The following is a 15,198-nucleotide window of genomic DNA, read 5'->3' as shown; positions in this document are numbered from 1 at the left end:
GCTCCGCCTCGGCACCGCCCGCTGCCGCTGTCCTTTCGGTAGCTCTCGTACCAGCCCAAATCAGCCGGCACTCGCCCTCGTCCCCGCCGGCCCGGACTCTGTGGGGTTTGGCACCCACCCGGGAACCGTTTCCCCCCCGCCCCGGCAGCCCGGGCACGCTGAAAGTTACGGTTACCCCTTGGTCTGCAGTGACAGCGCGGTGAGAAACTGAATTGACTCCCGGGTTTGGTAATACAAAAGAAATAGCAGTTCGAAGCGATTTTGAGAAACAAGAATGCCATTTCCTGCTAGAACTGGAATTTTAAAGGCTGCAGTTACACAGTTAATCACCCTCGTTAAGCGTTACGCAGTAGTGAACCTACTTTATTGTCAGGTAATCATGCTTTTAGGATAAGCAAGCAGAACATTAGAAGGAAAATGTGTTTGTTTGGTCATGCAGTGTGGCATATTGCATAGATACATCTGTCCATGCCAGGTTCTAGATAAAAAAGCACATTGAATATGATGTATGTTTGTTTTATTTAAGACCAGATGTGTTGATCACTTCAATCTGCACTTTCCCACCACTTTTCATTATATGAAAGGATTGTACTAGCTGTGTAACTGTTTGTGCTAAATGTAGCCTAGGGAGAAAATGACCTGTGCTACCATAGAATAGAAACAGTTGTTTGTTTTAAAAGAAGTTGTCTGATTTCTTTTTTTTTTCTGTTTGCACTTTTACACAGATCTACAGTTACAGTTTCTAGAAATGTCCGTGATATATATACATACATTTGCAAATACTCTAAAAACATAGGGCACTTTTCACACTGTCTTAAAATCTGCTGCAGAATTTGAAATTTCTGAGGATATCCTATCACTGACACTATTGGCCTCCTCACAAAGCTCAAGAGAGGGGATGAAGGAATTAATTTCCCATTTCTTACTTACAGAAGTGTCTGGACTCCTCAGCTTAGACTGTGTAAGCTCAGCAGGTATTAAGGGACAAGCCCTACCTATGGGGCTTGAATGGACAGGACAAACGATGGAAGAAAGGAGAGGTAATGTAACTTTTGCAAGACCTTGTTTAGAGAGGATACTTGAGATAGTTCAGATGAATTTAGGTTTAAAGTGAAAAACTAATTTTAAACCACTTACATTCTGGATTTCATATCCTAATAATATACACTTCAATAATGAGGGCTAATTTTGTGATGTTTATGTGTCCATGTGTAGGCAATCCTTAAGCTTATATAGAAAGTCAGATATATACCTGGAAACAGCCAGACATCAGACTCTTCAATTGTCTTTGATTCCTATGATGCTAAGACATTTTGCACCTGCCACAAATTTGGCCCTTGTCACTAGGGCTCTTGAATCTATTAAAAAAAAAAAAAAAAGTTCATCATCTAACCATTGTTCCCAGGCAGGTCCATTAATTAGAAAAAGGTTATTCAATTAACTGCTAGTTTCAGTAATTTTCTGCCATCACTTAAGTTGGACAATAATCCAAAGTATAGCACATCCTGCCATCAAATAATTCAAAGAAAGGTAGGACAACTGAAGCACTTAAAATTTCAGTTAAGCAATGCTTCAGAAGAGTTAGAAAGAATTAGTGTTTGTGCTTGGATCTGTGGGGTTTTCCCACCAGACTCAAGCTTGCTAACATCGACTTCTTGTTTTCCAAACTTTCATGCAAGAAAAACTTATGCTATAAAAGAACAAAACCCTTAACAGAAACAAGAAAAAAGAAAATAAAATTGTTTTCTTGTAGGCTTGAGGTCAACAGTTGTCTCTATTGCAAAACTATAGTCTCGGCAACCCCTCAGTGTGTTATTTTATAACCATTGTCCTGAAAACCACTATGAGTCAAAGTCTATTCAAGCGAGGGAAAGTGACATAACCACTGGTTACCAGTAGCAATGCAATGACAATCTCTCTATCAGGGATACGCCACCAGTATTTACATAGTTACATAGCAGACGCTTAAAGAGATAAGTCCTGGTATAAAGGGAGGGTTTCTAGCAGCACATGAATTCAAGATAGGGAATGGAAATAGATTATCAGAGAAAATGTAATCAGCATTTGTGCTCTGAAAAGAACTTCCACAGTTTCTATTTACAATGTATGAAGGCATCCGCAGGGCTAGCTGACAGTCTGATCACTTGGGACTGAAATGAGTCTCAAAAAAGCACTGTGAAACATACTTCTGGGAATTCTCTTACACCAGCAGGGACAGGGCTGAAACATTTCAAGAGAAAAGGGCATCTGTGCTTATGAACCACTCCCGTGGTGGAAGCTGTATGCTTAGGAGGGTTCAGAACACGGACCTTTATCCAAAGCCAGAAAATAGTTAAGACCTTATCACCAATGGCCTATGGGCAAGAACTCTGTGACTTCTTAGGGGAGAAACAAGCTGGTTCTGCCTCTGCTAGTTCCTGGTATGTGTGGTGTTTGGTAAATGTTAGTACTTTGTGGGGTGTGACAGGTACAGAGCAAGCCGTACAGTCACTAACGGCAAAATATTTTAAAGCCAAGACAATAATTTACTGTTCACTACAAATCAAACAATTACAAAATATTTGATTCTGACATCAGGCCTGGCTCTGCAAAGACTGTTTTAGCAAAAACAGCTGTGTAAATTGAATGTACATAATCTAGATATGCTGGGGTGTTTTTATATAACACATCCTGAAAGCATGGAGTTTTCATACATTCATACATATATTCATGGACTTGGAGCGGCAGTGGGTCATGAGGTGTACTTGATTAGAAAGAAAAAAAAACGGCAAAAGAAAAAAGAAAAAAAACCCCACCCCAGCAACCCCCTACCTACCTGCATTGTTCATGAGATCAAGAACAGATTTATCCTTCAGTTAAACAGAAGTTAAAGCTAGGAGGTGACTCACTCTGCAAAAGCACATCTCCCTTGTATGATTTTTCTACAAAGGGAGGTTTAATTTCTCCCTTTTCATGACAACGAGGACAATACTGATCTTCTTCCAGCAGTTAATGGCTGGTGTAACAGGCAGTAGGAGAGCATGACTACATTCTTCAGCCTTCTTCTGAAGCTACAATCTGCGTCACACTTTGAGACCACAAAAACAACCATCAAACCTGTTTGTTTCTCCTCTCAAACACAGCTAACCCAAGTGTGAAATTCTGACCTACTAGTCATGCTGACAAAGCTCCTTCTCTACTTGAAGCAGGGATGTGAAAAGTCACATCACAAATACAGCCACAGATGGCTTTTTATTTTCAAGTGCTCTGCACACACTGTAATAGCCATAGAATCATAGAATGGTTTGGGTTGGACGGGACCTTAAAGATAATGTAGTTCCAATCCCCCTGCTACAGGCAGGGACACCCTCCACTAGACCACGTTGCCCACAGCCTCATCCAACCGGGCCTTAAAGTCCGTAGGCAATAACAGATTTGGACTGATGGCCCATGGAGTTGAGCCAATTAAAAAAACCAGACAAACAAACAAGAGGGAGGTCTGACCATTACGTCAGGAAGCTACACTTACAGTTGGAGAACAGGAAGTGAAGACATGCGAGTTCTGTGATATTTTGCTACTGAATCTCTGAATGTCTTCTGGCAACCACCTTTAACTCTCCTTTTGCATTCTGCCTACTGTGACTACTCCTGGATGCAATGGGCATCTCTGATGTTATACACACATGATTTAAATTGAAAAACAACCAAGTTCTATTTTAAATATGTTTTGACACATGAATCTTGAAAGAAAAGGCATAATGTTCTATATACTATAAAGGAAATGAAAGAAAAGGTGTAATGGAGAAATTTATGTTCATATGCTATGGTTAGAAAATCACCAGAATGAAGACATTGACAAATACATTATTCAGTTTCAATAACTGCATGGCACCATCAAATAGAGAAAGCAACTGGATCACTAGGGTTTGCTTCTCAGGGAAAACTACCAATAGAACCTGTGAAAGGTCCTTGTTGATCCGTGAACAGTCTGTAGTAAGAAAAAAAAACCAGTGCCCTTCCCACGCAAACCTCCTACCTTCCTAATTGATGAGTGACTAGTGATCAGCTTGACAAGACCTCAGGACCGACAAAGCGAGCATCCCAGTCGAGCTGTATCTTTCACCATGTGATAAAGAAAGGGGGATTCACAGTGTGTCCTTGAAGCGTAACCAAACCTAGAGTGAGTTGGGTAAAATAATTTCTGTTCAGACATACCCACATTCTTAGCAGGTTACTTTTGTTCTGTATTGGAATGAAAGGGCTACAGTCAGAAATTCAGTGGAATTCAAATTCCAGAGTATTTTAATTGTGAATTAAGAAGATATTTCAGTGTTGAACAAATATTTAACACACAATTCACCATAAAGTTCTGAGAAACCTAACAATAATTTGAAGGCTCTTATTTTAGCAAAACTGAGGAACTATCCACTAGCCACTCCCGCAAGCCATTTTGGTGACAACTGCTGTTTCACTGGAAAGCTAATCTGTCAGAAGGAAAGCCCAAATTAACTCTTCTTTTAAGTAGAGAGGAATATAAATCCCAAGTATTTAAGTACCCCTCAGTGTGCATGGTAAACCTCCAGTTCCAGCAAACTCCTGCTTTACGTGTGGCAAGACAAACTTGAGACTAAGAGGTCGATGACCCTTTGCAGAGAACGTGAGGAAAACAGTCAGGAAGCCTTTCCATTTCTGGAGAACATGGACAATTGCTGTTACGGGAGAACACCTGAATGAATATATTCTGTCTAGAAGGTAAAGGTATTTATGGATTCTTCTACTCTGAGCAGTAAAAAAATACTTTGCAAATGTCTTGAGCAATCAGTCATGTTATACCCACGCAGCGTTCCATTTGTCTGAAAAGACTCTCACGGTTACAGCTGAGATACCTTTCTGGTTTGGAACCACGTAAACCTAAACATTCAGAAGGAAAAGGTTATAACAAGGAACATAACAATGTATGTTTTGTTTCACAGCTTGTGATAATGTAATTTCGGAAAGAAGATGAACAAGCTTCACAAAGTAAAACCAAAAAGAAAACATCAAATTAATGCTAAAGCTTTCTGGACCACAGCTATTTAGCTGTCTTTAGATTGGTATGGACTGCTGTCAGAGAAGTCTCCTCTTAAAAAAGTATGACAATGAAGTCTTTTTATGCCTGCTGTGAGTCTTAAAATCCAAGAGCCAAGTCATCCTTTCCTACACAAACAACTGTGGGTGTGTAAAAGGCCTCCTGAATCCACAATTTTAATTTCAGCAGTTTTCTGCAGAGTGAGGGAGATAAAGGCAAGTTGTACAATCACAAAAAATGAGAGAGAGAAGTACAGGTGGTACTAGTGAGGCAGAAACCCTGAAAGCAGCTAGAATAAGCCAGTGCTTAACAATAGCAGTGGCACCTGCTCTCTAAACTACCTTTGATAGCCAGGTAAATCCTACAGTTCTAGTGCCCATGGCCTGTGCTGTCTTCAAGCCATTGCTCACAGCCTCTGTATCTTTGCTGCTGGGGGAAAAACTCGTTCAGGCAACATTTGAGGAATGTGTCCCTTCTTGGCAAAGCTCTTAGGGACATACTTGTGGTCTTATGGCCTTTAAACGAGACTTAAAACACATGCTTCAAGTTAAGGGAGTTCCTCCAAGGTTTACTCATGGGGCAAAGGAGTAACTTGGAATATTTCAGTTGGAAGGGACCCACGATGATCAGCTAGTCCAACTGCCTGACCAATTCAGGGAACTTCAGCCTATACTTAACTGTTTTCTTGACCTGGGGATTGGATGTCTTCATACCTGTGACTTTCATCCCAGAGGCTGTACGCATCCTCTTCATCCTGGGTCTGACTTGCACCATTGATGAGTATATGGCTGTAGTGGTCTACAAGGTTACTGCCTCCTGCTGTTCGCTGTCATCGCAGTGCCAGAGGTTTGGCCCCGTAATGTCAGCTGACTCCATTCACATATAACATATAGGAAATACATGAAACAAAAGGCAGGCATTTCCAGTTAGAAATTGATGCAATTACTGCTATTTAACCCATTCTGATCAACCAGATAAAGACTTAGATTGCACCTTTCCACTTCTGCAAGTCCATGGAATTAGTTCTGGAAGCTCAGTCGATACTTCTTTCTTGATCCACGGAGTTCCCATTTTCTTCTAAATTAGCCTTTAAGTGTCTGTAGCTATACCTCAGTCACTTCATGAGAAGCCAGACAGCAATTTTACTTATGCAAAACTAAAGTTAATATTTGTCACACTACAGCGCAGGAGTGTTTTTTTAAATTTTATTTATTTGAGATACTGCAGAGCTTTCTTATGATATACATTGATAGGGCTTCCGGTAGCAGGCTTTCAAAAATAATTAGAGTGATGAATCATAATCAGAAATAAATGACTCTTACATCTATTAAGATAGTTATTTAAAAAATGTTTTGATGAATCATGCAAAAATGCATTATACATTTTCATAGATACATTTTTTGGTTTTCCTAAGTCTTATGAAAAGAGCTTGTGCTTTTAACACTTGAATTGAAAAAATATTTACAGCAGACATCATAAATGCTACATTGCAGTTCAGACTGGCAAAGTGGTGACAGTCCCCTGCTTTGCTGTTCACAAAACACGCTGAGGGTTTCAGATCTGTTCTATAAACTCCCAGTTTAAAAGTGTTCAGTCCTGGATCTTCAGCACACTCCTTTTCTCCAAGTCATTCATTTCCTTCAGTATAAGAGCAACATTGTATCTCAGTTCTTGAAACTTTGCAACTGGCACCTGAAACAGAATATTCAGGTTAGAAAACATGATACATCTTAAGAACTATGCCTATGGACAGGGAACATTCCAGACTGTTGGCCCAACCTCTCTTAAAATTCCTTTTTTTTGTTTTTTAGACTTAAGACAAAGGATTTGAGGTTAATAAAATTCAGTTAATTCAACTAAATCATCTGGGTGAAAAAGAAGAGGAGAGTGGGAAAACCCAGAAATAACAGCTACATAGTACATTTTCTATACTGCCTGATGTGATAAAGGAAGTACTCCAGAATGTAAAATGGTGGCTGCTGTGGTGAAGTAAGAGAGTTGTGGATTGGAAGGAAGGATAAAGACACCTGGAAGGTTGTGGAGCCTACAGAATTCTCAAGCAACAAATTCCAGATATTCTGCTTGTCCAAATGTGCAGGAGAAAGAAATTGAGCCTCAAAGCAAGAGGCTTGGCAGCAACCTCAAGAGCAAAGAGGACTGGGCACTGTCTATACATGGACGACAAAAGATTTTGATTTAATACCCAAAATATTTTCAACTGTGCAGGAGACTAATGGACCTGACTTTACCATTTCAAGCCTGAGAAGCCAAATTGATGGAAATCTATTATCTGTTAAGCCAGAGAACCACATCTGAGCACAGGCACAGACTGGGTGACGCAGATTAGCATTAGCGCAGTGCACAAACGCCTGTGCTCACGTGAGTACCAGTAGCAGTCTAGTTAGTCGCAGGCCACTCTGCAGAGCACTGCCTAATTTACTCCACTACTTTGACTACACTGAAGACTTGCAGTTCATTTGACAGAGTCCCTTGTCACCCTTCTGCCTACTGTAGCACAGATATCAATTATGTGAGAGGAATCCAACATCTGATTTGCATTTTCCATATGCATCAGAAATGCATAAAAAGGCATCATGTCCTTTTCACTTTTGACATATATAAAAGACTAAAATGCTGCAGTTCCCATTGCTTTTTAAAAAATCTTCATTGTCAGAAATCACACTGCGATTAAAAAAAACAAACCAAACCCAAGAGACCAAAGAGTGTAACTTCTCCCTGTGGCATACACATTTTAAAACTATTTATAACGGAATTATCTTCTGGACTTAACATCTTAGATAAGCCCTGTTAACAGGACATTTTGAATGAAAGGAAACTGAAGAAGTGAGGATGATATTTCCTTGCATATGGCACCTTGAACCAAAACATAGGTTTATCCCAAAGAGCTACTAATTGTGGGAAGACCACTCATCAGATACAGAAATCGTGTTTACAGCCAGATCTTTGGCATTCAGATCTAAGCAGCAGCCAAGAACTGATTCTAAGAGAAGCACATTGTTTGCTATCAGGTATCTGCACTTCTGCACGTACTGGACAGGCACACCAACACACCTCCACTGCAGAATAGCAAAGGGTCTTCCACAGACTTACAACGAAAAAACCTAAACCCAAACCAAACAGGAACAATGCCACCAAGACTTCATATTATACACTAGGAAATAAAGCCCTAAATCTAAACAGTAAATAATATATTCTGGTTTTTATTCCCACAAGTGAAACTTTTACCCAATTGTAAACAGTTAACCTGAAGTCCATGGCATCATTTAAGTTCCATGGAAGATCTCAAACAGAGTGTACAGGATGCCCTGAGCTGGACTGTCCACAGAGGTGTGAATTGCATCTTCTGTGAAGTGACACCCTCACCACTTTGCAACATAGCACAGAATTTGTGCCTTCCTCAATAGTTACTACTAACACATGAACTGAAGCCAAAATCTTTACAGAGTTCAAATGTAACAATGCCTGCTGTGCACTGAATTCCTGTACGCACCACCATGTTATTTATAGAACAAATAGCATTCCTTTTCAAAGGTTAAAAATATGGAAGAATTTATGCCATCTTCTAGCAAGCCATTACGTACGGTGTCATAAATACTGCCACTGACTAATTCTGAAGTAAAAAGCAAAGAGTTTTTCTACTTTCTTGCTAACAGCAACAAGTGTACTGAAGAAAAAGAATAAACCTCTGCCACAGAAGAGAACGTTACCATTCTCTACCAAATGTAGGAGTTTGTATTGTATTTTTTCTGCCCTCAACAGCCACCATCAGGTCTGAAGGTTACAGTTGATAACAAAACCATAATTTTTAATTGAACCAGATATTATGCAACAGTGCTTTTCAGCAATTAATATTCTTCTAACAAATGAGGTTTCAGCAAAATGTGTGTAGGAACAAGGTACGAAATGATTTTGGTCAGTGTTTCATTATATATTGTATGCGGCTACACTGAACATGAAGGATTCCAAAGAAAACAAACAAATGATAACACATTGTTTACAAAAGCTTTAATATTTTAAATAGTAATTCAACTTTTTAGAAAGAACTTCAAGTGGTTTCTTTTCTATTTATTATGGCAATCAGACTTACTTCAAAGCGATGAGCTGTCCCATCTGAAAGCTTCATCATCATTAGAATGGATGGCTGAAGTGCACGGGCCAGTGAACTAAAATTATTTATGTTATTAGTATTACAACAATAGACATCAGCAGTGTGATGAGTACAGCATTGTACAGTAACAATTTAAGATGCTCATGTAACCTTTACATAGAACATGAGTAATTACCATCACAGAATCCTGTACCTGGCTGGCTGGCAACTCGTGAACACAGGAGTCCTGTCCAATTTTCCTCAGTATTGAGAATAAAAAAATTTTTTAATAGTTTAGCAACTGCCAGTTTAAGAGCATTTTCATTTTACATGATAATTCATTTAGTAAAACTACGATAGGGATAAGAGCTGACCAAGTACTGCTAGTAATAGTGCACAGTTTTCTTATTCAGTTTACCATTAATCCTTTCCGTCCCTTCATACTTTCAATTGCCATCTCTTTTGGGGAATCAAGTTCTTCCAGTACTCATCCTAAATTTGTGGCTTGTTATTTTATTTGATGACCCAAAGAGGGGAAATGAGTCATTCCTGTGCAGCTTCCATCAACCGATGTTGCCAAAGCCTGCTCAGGTACAGACAGGCGCTGAAGCCAGAAATGAAACCTCTTTGCAGAGGCTGTTGCTGGATGATAAACAAGAAATCCCAGGGGGGAGGTTGACTGGAAAGGAAAATAAGAGGACGGAAAATAGGAAAGGATAACGTATTTCTCCTGTGTTGTTCGAAAAACAAATCATAGGATTTGCCCGCAGCTTGCAAGCACTGTGCCCGAGGATGTTTATCTGTACATTTTCCTCTCTTATAAGTACAGATTTTTCCACATAGCGATACCTGTGTGGTGCTTACATCACTGCTCATCTGAGAGTCACCTGAACTAGTAGCTTGTGGGCATTACAGTTTTCACTTAGGAGTCTTTTTCTTGATTTCAGGAAGACTATCCGTGATTACCCATGGGCCTCTCAACGATGGCAGCAAAGAGACTGCACTCTCCCTCGGATGCAGGTAGTCATGAATGCAATATGAAGTCACTCATGCTAACAATTTATGCTACTGACAAATACTGGATCATTTTCCAATTTCTTTCACCCCTGTCTGTCTTGGTTAGAACTAGATAAAGACCAGGAACAGCACAGACAAGAGGTTTCTGTTTCCTTCTGGCTCTAGCTAAAGATCCATTCCCCAGCTGCCTCTGCTGTGGCAGATGGCAAGAAGCTTTTCACTGCAGGCACAGACAGGATGATCCTAAAGGCCTTTACTCCTGTTTTGTGAAAGAAACTAGAAGGTAGATCAATGACCAATTGCATAACTCGGGCAGCGCAAAGGTGATGTTCTGAAGCCTCTCTGTAGAATCTACAGCAGACCATCAGTTTAGTTCACATGTGCAACATACAAAAATGATAGTCTACTTGAGAGGTTGAATAGATGATTTCCCTCCCCTGCTCCAGCAAAACAGAGCTTGGCTGGCTGCGTGAGGCTCTATCTAGTTTATTCCATTGTCTCTGAGGATCTGTGGAGTTCTATCAGTGCTATTAAGTTTTAAAATATCGAGCGACTCAAACTTTGTGTAAAATGTTTCTAGCACAGAGGTTTGAGAGATCAAAACAAATAAGAAACCTAAAAAGTATCATTAGTAGAAGATGAAGGCAGCAGCCTGTTGGCAGGTCCACATTAACAGCAGTAACCTGTATATAAACTGACTTCCACAGTATCCAGGAAATCCCCTCCCTATCTTTTTACCCATATCCATTTAATACTACATGCAAATCCCTAACAGCAAGATATATTTTAACATCATTAACATTTTTAAGCAGCACAAGAATTCAGGGTCATGCAGGATTCTCTTTTATACCTTGTCGATATAGCTACGTCCACTCTCCACTTGAAGTCCTGGACACTTGGCAGCCTACTTCCTTGTATCACAGCTGTGCCTTCGGAAGCAGGACGCCTACAGAGAAAATCGGAAATAGGAGACTGAAATGCAAATTCATAAAAGAAACAACAATCTAAAGAGAAAGTAAGACTCCTCAGAAGGCTTCTCTGGAACTTGTGGCTCTCCTACATCCATCCTCACTTAGAAAGGTCTGAGTTTCGTGTACTTAAGACAGCTGGGCTTAGATTAACCACTTTACCTATGTTTACCTATGGTCCATGTTAAAAAAAAGAGACCAAGTGACTCTGTGTAATTCCAGTAAACTGATGTCACTATAAAGTTTAGTAAGAGTCATTGTGGTGGCTGGCGTATCTATTATTTCAATTATATGCAACTGTGAGGCATAGAAAGGCATCTGCAAATATACCTTTACCCGCATGCAGATCCAACAGAAACAAGCAAGCAGAACGAGACAGGTGACTTGAGCAAAAAAGTTGGAATAAGGCCACTGTGCTCCTTCAGCAGAAAGCATCTAGTATTAGTGAGCAGCAACATTTTAAAACATAACAATATTAGGGTGTACTTTGAAGCATACTTTAAAAAAAAAAAAAAAATCACACAGTGGTTCTTGCTAACCACTACAAACTCATAAGTACCTTACATAATGTTCACTGCAAACCCCAGAACAACCTTAATGATTTTTGTCTAGTCTAATGTGTAAGAAGCCAAGGAATTCATTTATTACTCATATTGCAGGAAGAACAAGGCCGATCAAGCCTCAGTTTATTTCTGCAAGGAAATACAGTTGACAGCGATTAAACTTCAGATGGTTGACAATCTTTAAAATTTTAACAGCATCTTAAGCTCTGGCTAAGTAAACAAGCCAAATCTGACATGAAGACATAACAACCACCCATTTTTAGATCTATATGCAGAAATATCTTCAGAATGAGGTCGCTGAGCTGGTCCATTCAGGAGCTAGTCTGGACTTCACGTTACTTACCATATTTTTATTTTTGCTAAGCATCCCAGGTCTCTGAAGTTATTTATGGTACATTTCAAAGCTACTCCAGTACTCCTGCTAAGGGCAGGATAAGAAACGTTACATCCTTTATCCATGGTGCTAAACATAATCTAATTACGGTCTTTACATCAGAAAGGAATCCTCTCTGAACAAATCAAGGACTGCAGGAATGATAGTCTAACATCCCTACTCAGATTTTTGTGTGCAAGTTAGCTGGTGCCTTTAGAAACTGCCCAGAAAGATTAATGATTTGATAACGGACACAGGACTGACAAGCTGAGATCCTCCAATACTCTTGCATTTAGCAAAGGCAATATAAGATAAGAATTTATGCTTTTTTTTGAGGTGGGGTGGGTGGTGTCAGAAGTGACACACATTCCTAATAGTATGTAAAGGAATGAGCAGAAAAAATAGATCAGCTGGTTCTTACTCACTGTCAACTACTGGATAGGAAATAGGTCACTGCAGCTGGGTGCAACCATGAGGAGCTGGAGTCTAGAACGGTCATTAGCAGGATTAAACAATAAGAACAGGCCTTTCCCTCAGTGGCGAGCTGCTGCCAGAGTATTGCTTAATTTGGGGAATACCTAAAAATAGCCACACTGCTACCGCTTCCTTGAGACACGCTAACTCCCATCAATGGAAGCACCAGCATTTGGGGGGAAGAAAGAGTAGAGAAAACAGGAAGATGTTCTAGTTAGCAGCGGTAGGAAAGTTCAGCAATGCCCAAACATCAAAGTTTCTGAAAATTGTTAAGCTATGGCATTTCTGTGGCCAAACCACAAAGCTTTAGTTCTGGTCAGGACCGCACCTCAGCACCATTCCTTCAGAAAGAGTTGCAGCTTTTATAGGTTAGTTTAAGCTTCTGTCAGCACCTTCCCAGCTTGGACAAGATCACAACTAGAACTGCAAAGAATCCTGTAAGGATGACAGAATGTGCATAGTGGCCAACATACAGACAGAACTTCTAGAGGCCATTAATCAAGCTGTTGATTTCTAAGAGGGATAGCAAAATGGAGCAGAAAAGACTCAATGGATCTTATATCCAAAACATATAAACTATAATACATTTTTTAAACACTCTGTGCGAACGGCTGCAATATAGTGTCAGCATGTAGTGCAGAAGGCAGAATTTGGATCCAGTAAAGCACCATGGATCAGCTAGAGACCATCCTAATTATACGTGGAAAGGATGATACACCTGGTGACAAGAACATCATCTGCCAAAGGATGCAACAGAAGAACACTCGAAAAGGAAAGATTAAATAATTTTGACCCAACAATATCAAAACTGAAGACAAATCCTGGATGGTTCCCTGTGCACAAAACACACGCCTAGCAGGCCACTGATCAGGGAGAATGAATAAATCAGTATGTGTGAAATGCTGACAAATGGCACGCAGAACGCACCTTCCTTGTAGAAACTAAAGCTACGCTATTTAAAAAACAATGCAGTACATTTATTATAAACATTCAGAGAGGGGGAAGTTAGGGTTATCCTTTCCCTTAAAAAAAAAAGTTTTAATTTCATGCAGTTATTTGATGGTGTCAGTGTGGCAAGTTTTTCTTCCCTTTCAGTCTGTAGAGCTTGATGGAACTGTGGGGACAGAGAAATACAAGTGACAAATTTCCAGTACTTCAGAACTGTTGTTTAGTGAACAAAATTGCAAAAATAGAATAAGATGCCAGAAAAAGTATTAAAAATGGATTTTTCTGGGTTATCTAACTCATACTGAATTTTTGATCAGATGCTAATACTTCTCTTACCATCACAATCGTATATATTTACAATACAATAAGCATATATATGATTCAGCATTACATTTAAGATTATAAAAGCAGATCTGTCTAGAAATCAAATGTGAGGTGCTCTTCTTTGGTCTCAAAACACAGAGCAAGATTACACTGGATAATCACAGCTTTCAAAATGAGAAAAAGCTAAATTTTCCAGCATCGTGATTTCACAGTAGAAAACAGACAATCATGCATGCTTCAAATGACATCTAAATTTATCTTCTTTTTCCACTGCAAACAATATTTCCACTTTGCAACCATGAATTTTGCATTCTTAACACCTATAATTCAAACAGAAGAGCAAAGAAAAGATGAGAAGGCTGAATTTATTTTTACTCCAAGAACCTTTAGCTTTAAGCCAAGATCTTAACCAAGGAAATGAAAAATATTTTTAACTTTGGTAGCAGCATTCAAACCCTTGTGAGGGTAACTGAAATACCACAACTATGATTATCAAGATTCCACGAAGAATATCTGGAGCAGCACTGGGTTAGTGATGCTATATGCTGAGTGCCCTCAAGTTTCAAGGAGCAAAGTTTTACATATGCAAAAAGTTCAACCAATTTCTAGATGTAGAATAAGCTAAGTATGGTCGAGCAGAGAACCATATAGAAAAAAGGAATCCTTAGAATGGACAAAAGAGATAGGCTTTTCAAAAAGTTCTTGATTTAGTACTTCCTCTGGAGTTACTGAGGTATACATACTGCTTAGAAAATGAATTACAGCTAGGAGAGCACTTGGTATCTCGTATGTGTCATCAGATCACCCAGTGAGAACTCCCAATTCAACTGTACTTTAAGACTTGAATAAGTGCTATCTGAAAAAGCTTCTACAAACTACAGCAGGTAGAAGGCATATGTAGTTTGCCTCTCAACAAACCAAGTCTCTCACTTTTGCTCTAACTTGCAATGATAATGATGATAACAATGTTTAATTCTACGATGCATTTTTCATCTGTAGGTATCGATGCACCTACTGAGTCTATTAAATATTATAAAAACTGATGGGTGATGACCACAGAAAAATTGAAAATTGGCATGAAAGCTACTTACTGCATATATAGCCATGCATGATGGACATCATATTATGTTGAATCAAAATAACAGGACAAATCTTGTTCTCATTAATTTAGAGAATTTTGCTGTTCCTTCAGTTGGCCTGGGATTTTTGTCAGCAGAGCTCTGTGCAACCCTGCTGGTTGCACAGTGCATGGTACATGAAGATACTAACCTGTTACCAAAGACTATACTGGAAAAGTCCACGATGAAATCTTCTGGTATCCTTAAAGATAAGAGCAATACAAAATAGTTAAGTGTTTTGTAACCACAAATATATGG

The 15,198-nt window shown here is 39.4% G+C and overlaps 1 protein-coding gene across 1 annotated transcript in view; it reads right to left on the bottom strand.

Annotated features, from left to right (window-relative positions):
• Window positions 1–6,237: 6,237 nt before the first annotated feature.
• Window positions 6,238–15,198, bottom strand: part of COMMD5 (COMM domain containing 5) — a 17,708-nt gene continuing 8,747 nt past the window's right edge. Inside the window, 4 exon segments of the mRNA XM_075763497.1 lie at window positions 6,238–6,739; window positions 9,156–9,231; window positions 11,023–11,118; window positions 15,092–15,142. Coding sequence (XP_075619612.1) covers window positions 6,638–6,739; window positions 9,156–9,231; window positions 11,023–11,118; window positions 15,092–15,142 — 325 coding nt within the window. The 3' untranslated portion in view covers window positions 6,238–6,637.

The sequence above is a fragment of the Balearica regulorum genome, chromosome 11 (assembly GCF_011004875.1).
Source record: "Balearica regulorum gibbericeps isolate bBalReg1 chromosome 11, bBalReg1.pri, whole genome shotgun sequence".
In the NCBI taxonomy this organism is placed as follows: Eukaryota; Metazoa; Chordata; class Aves; order Gruiformes; family Gruidae; genus Balearica; species Balearica regulorum.
The sequence above is the reverse complement of the archived record's forward strand: the minus strand, read 5'-3'. Positions and strand labels throughout refer to the sequence as shown.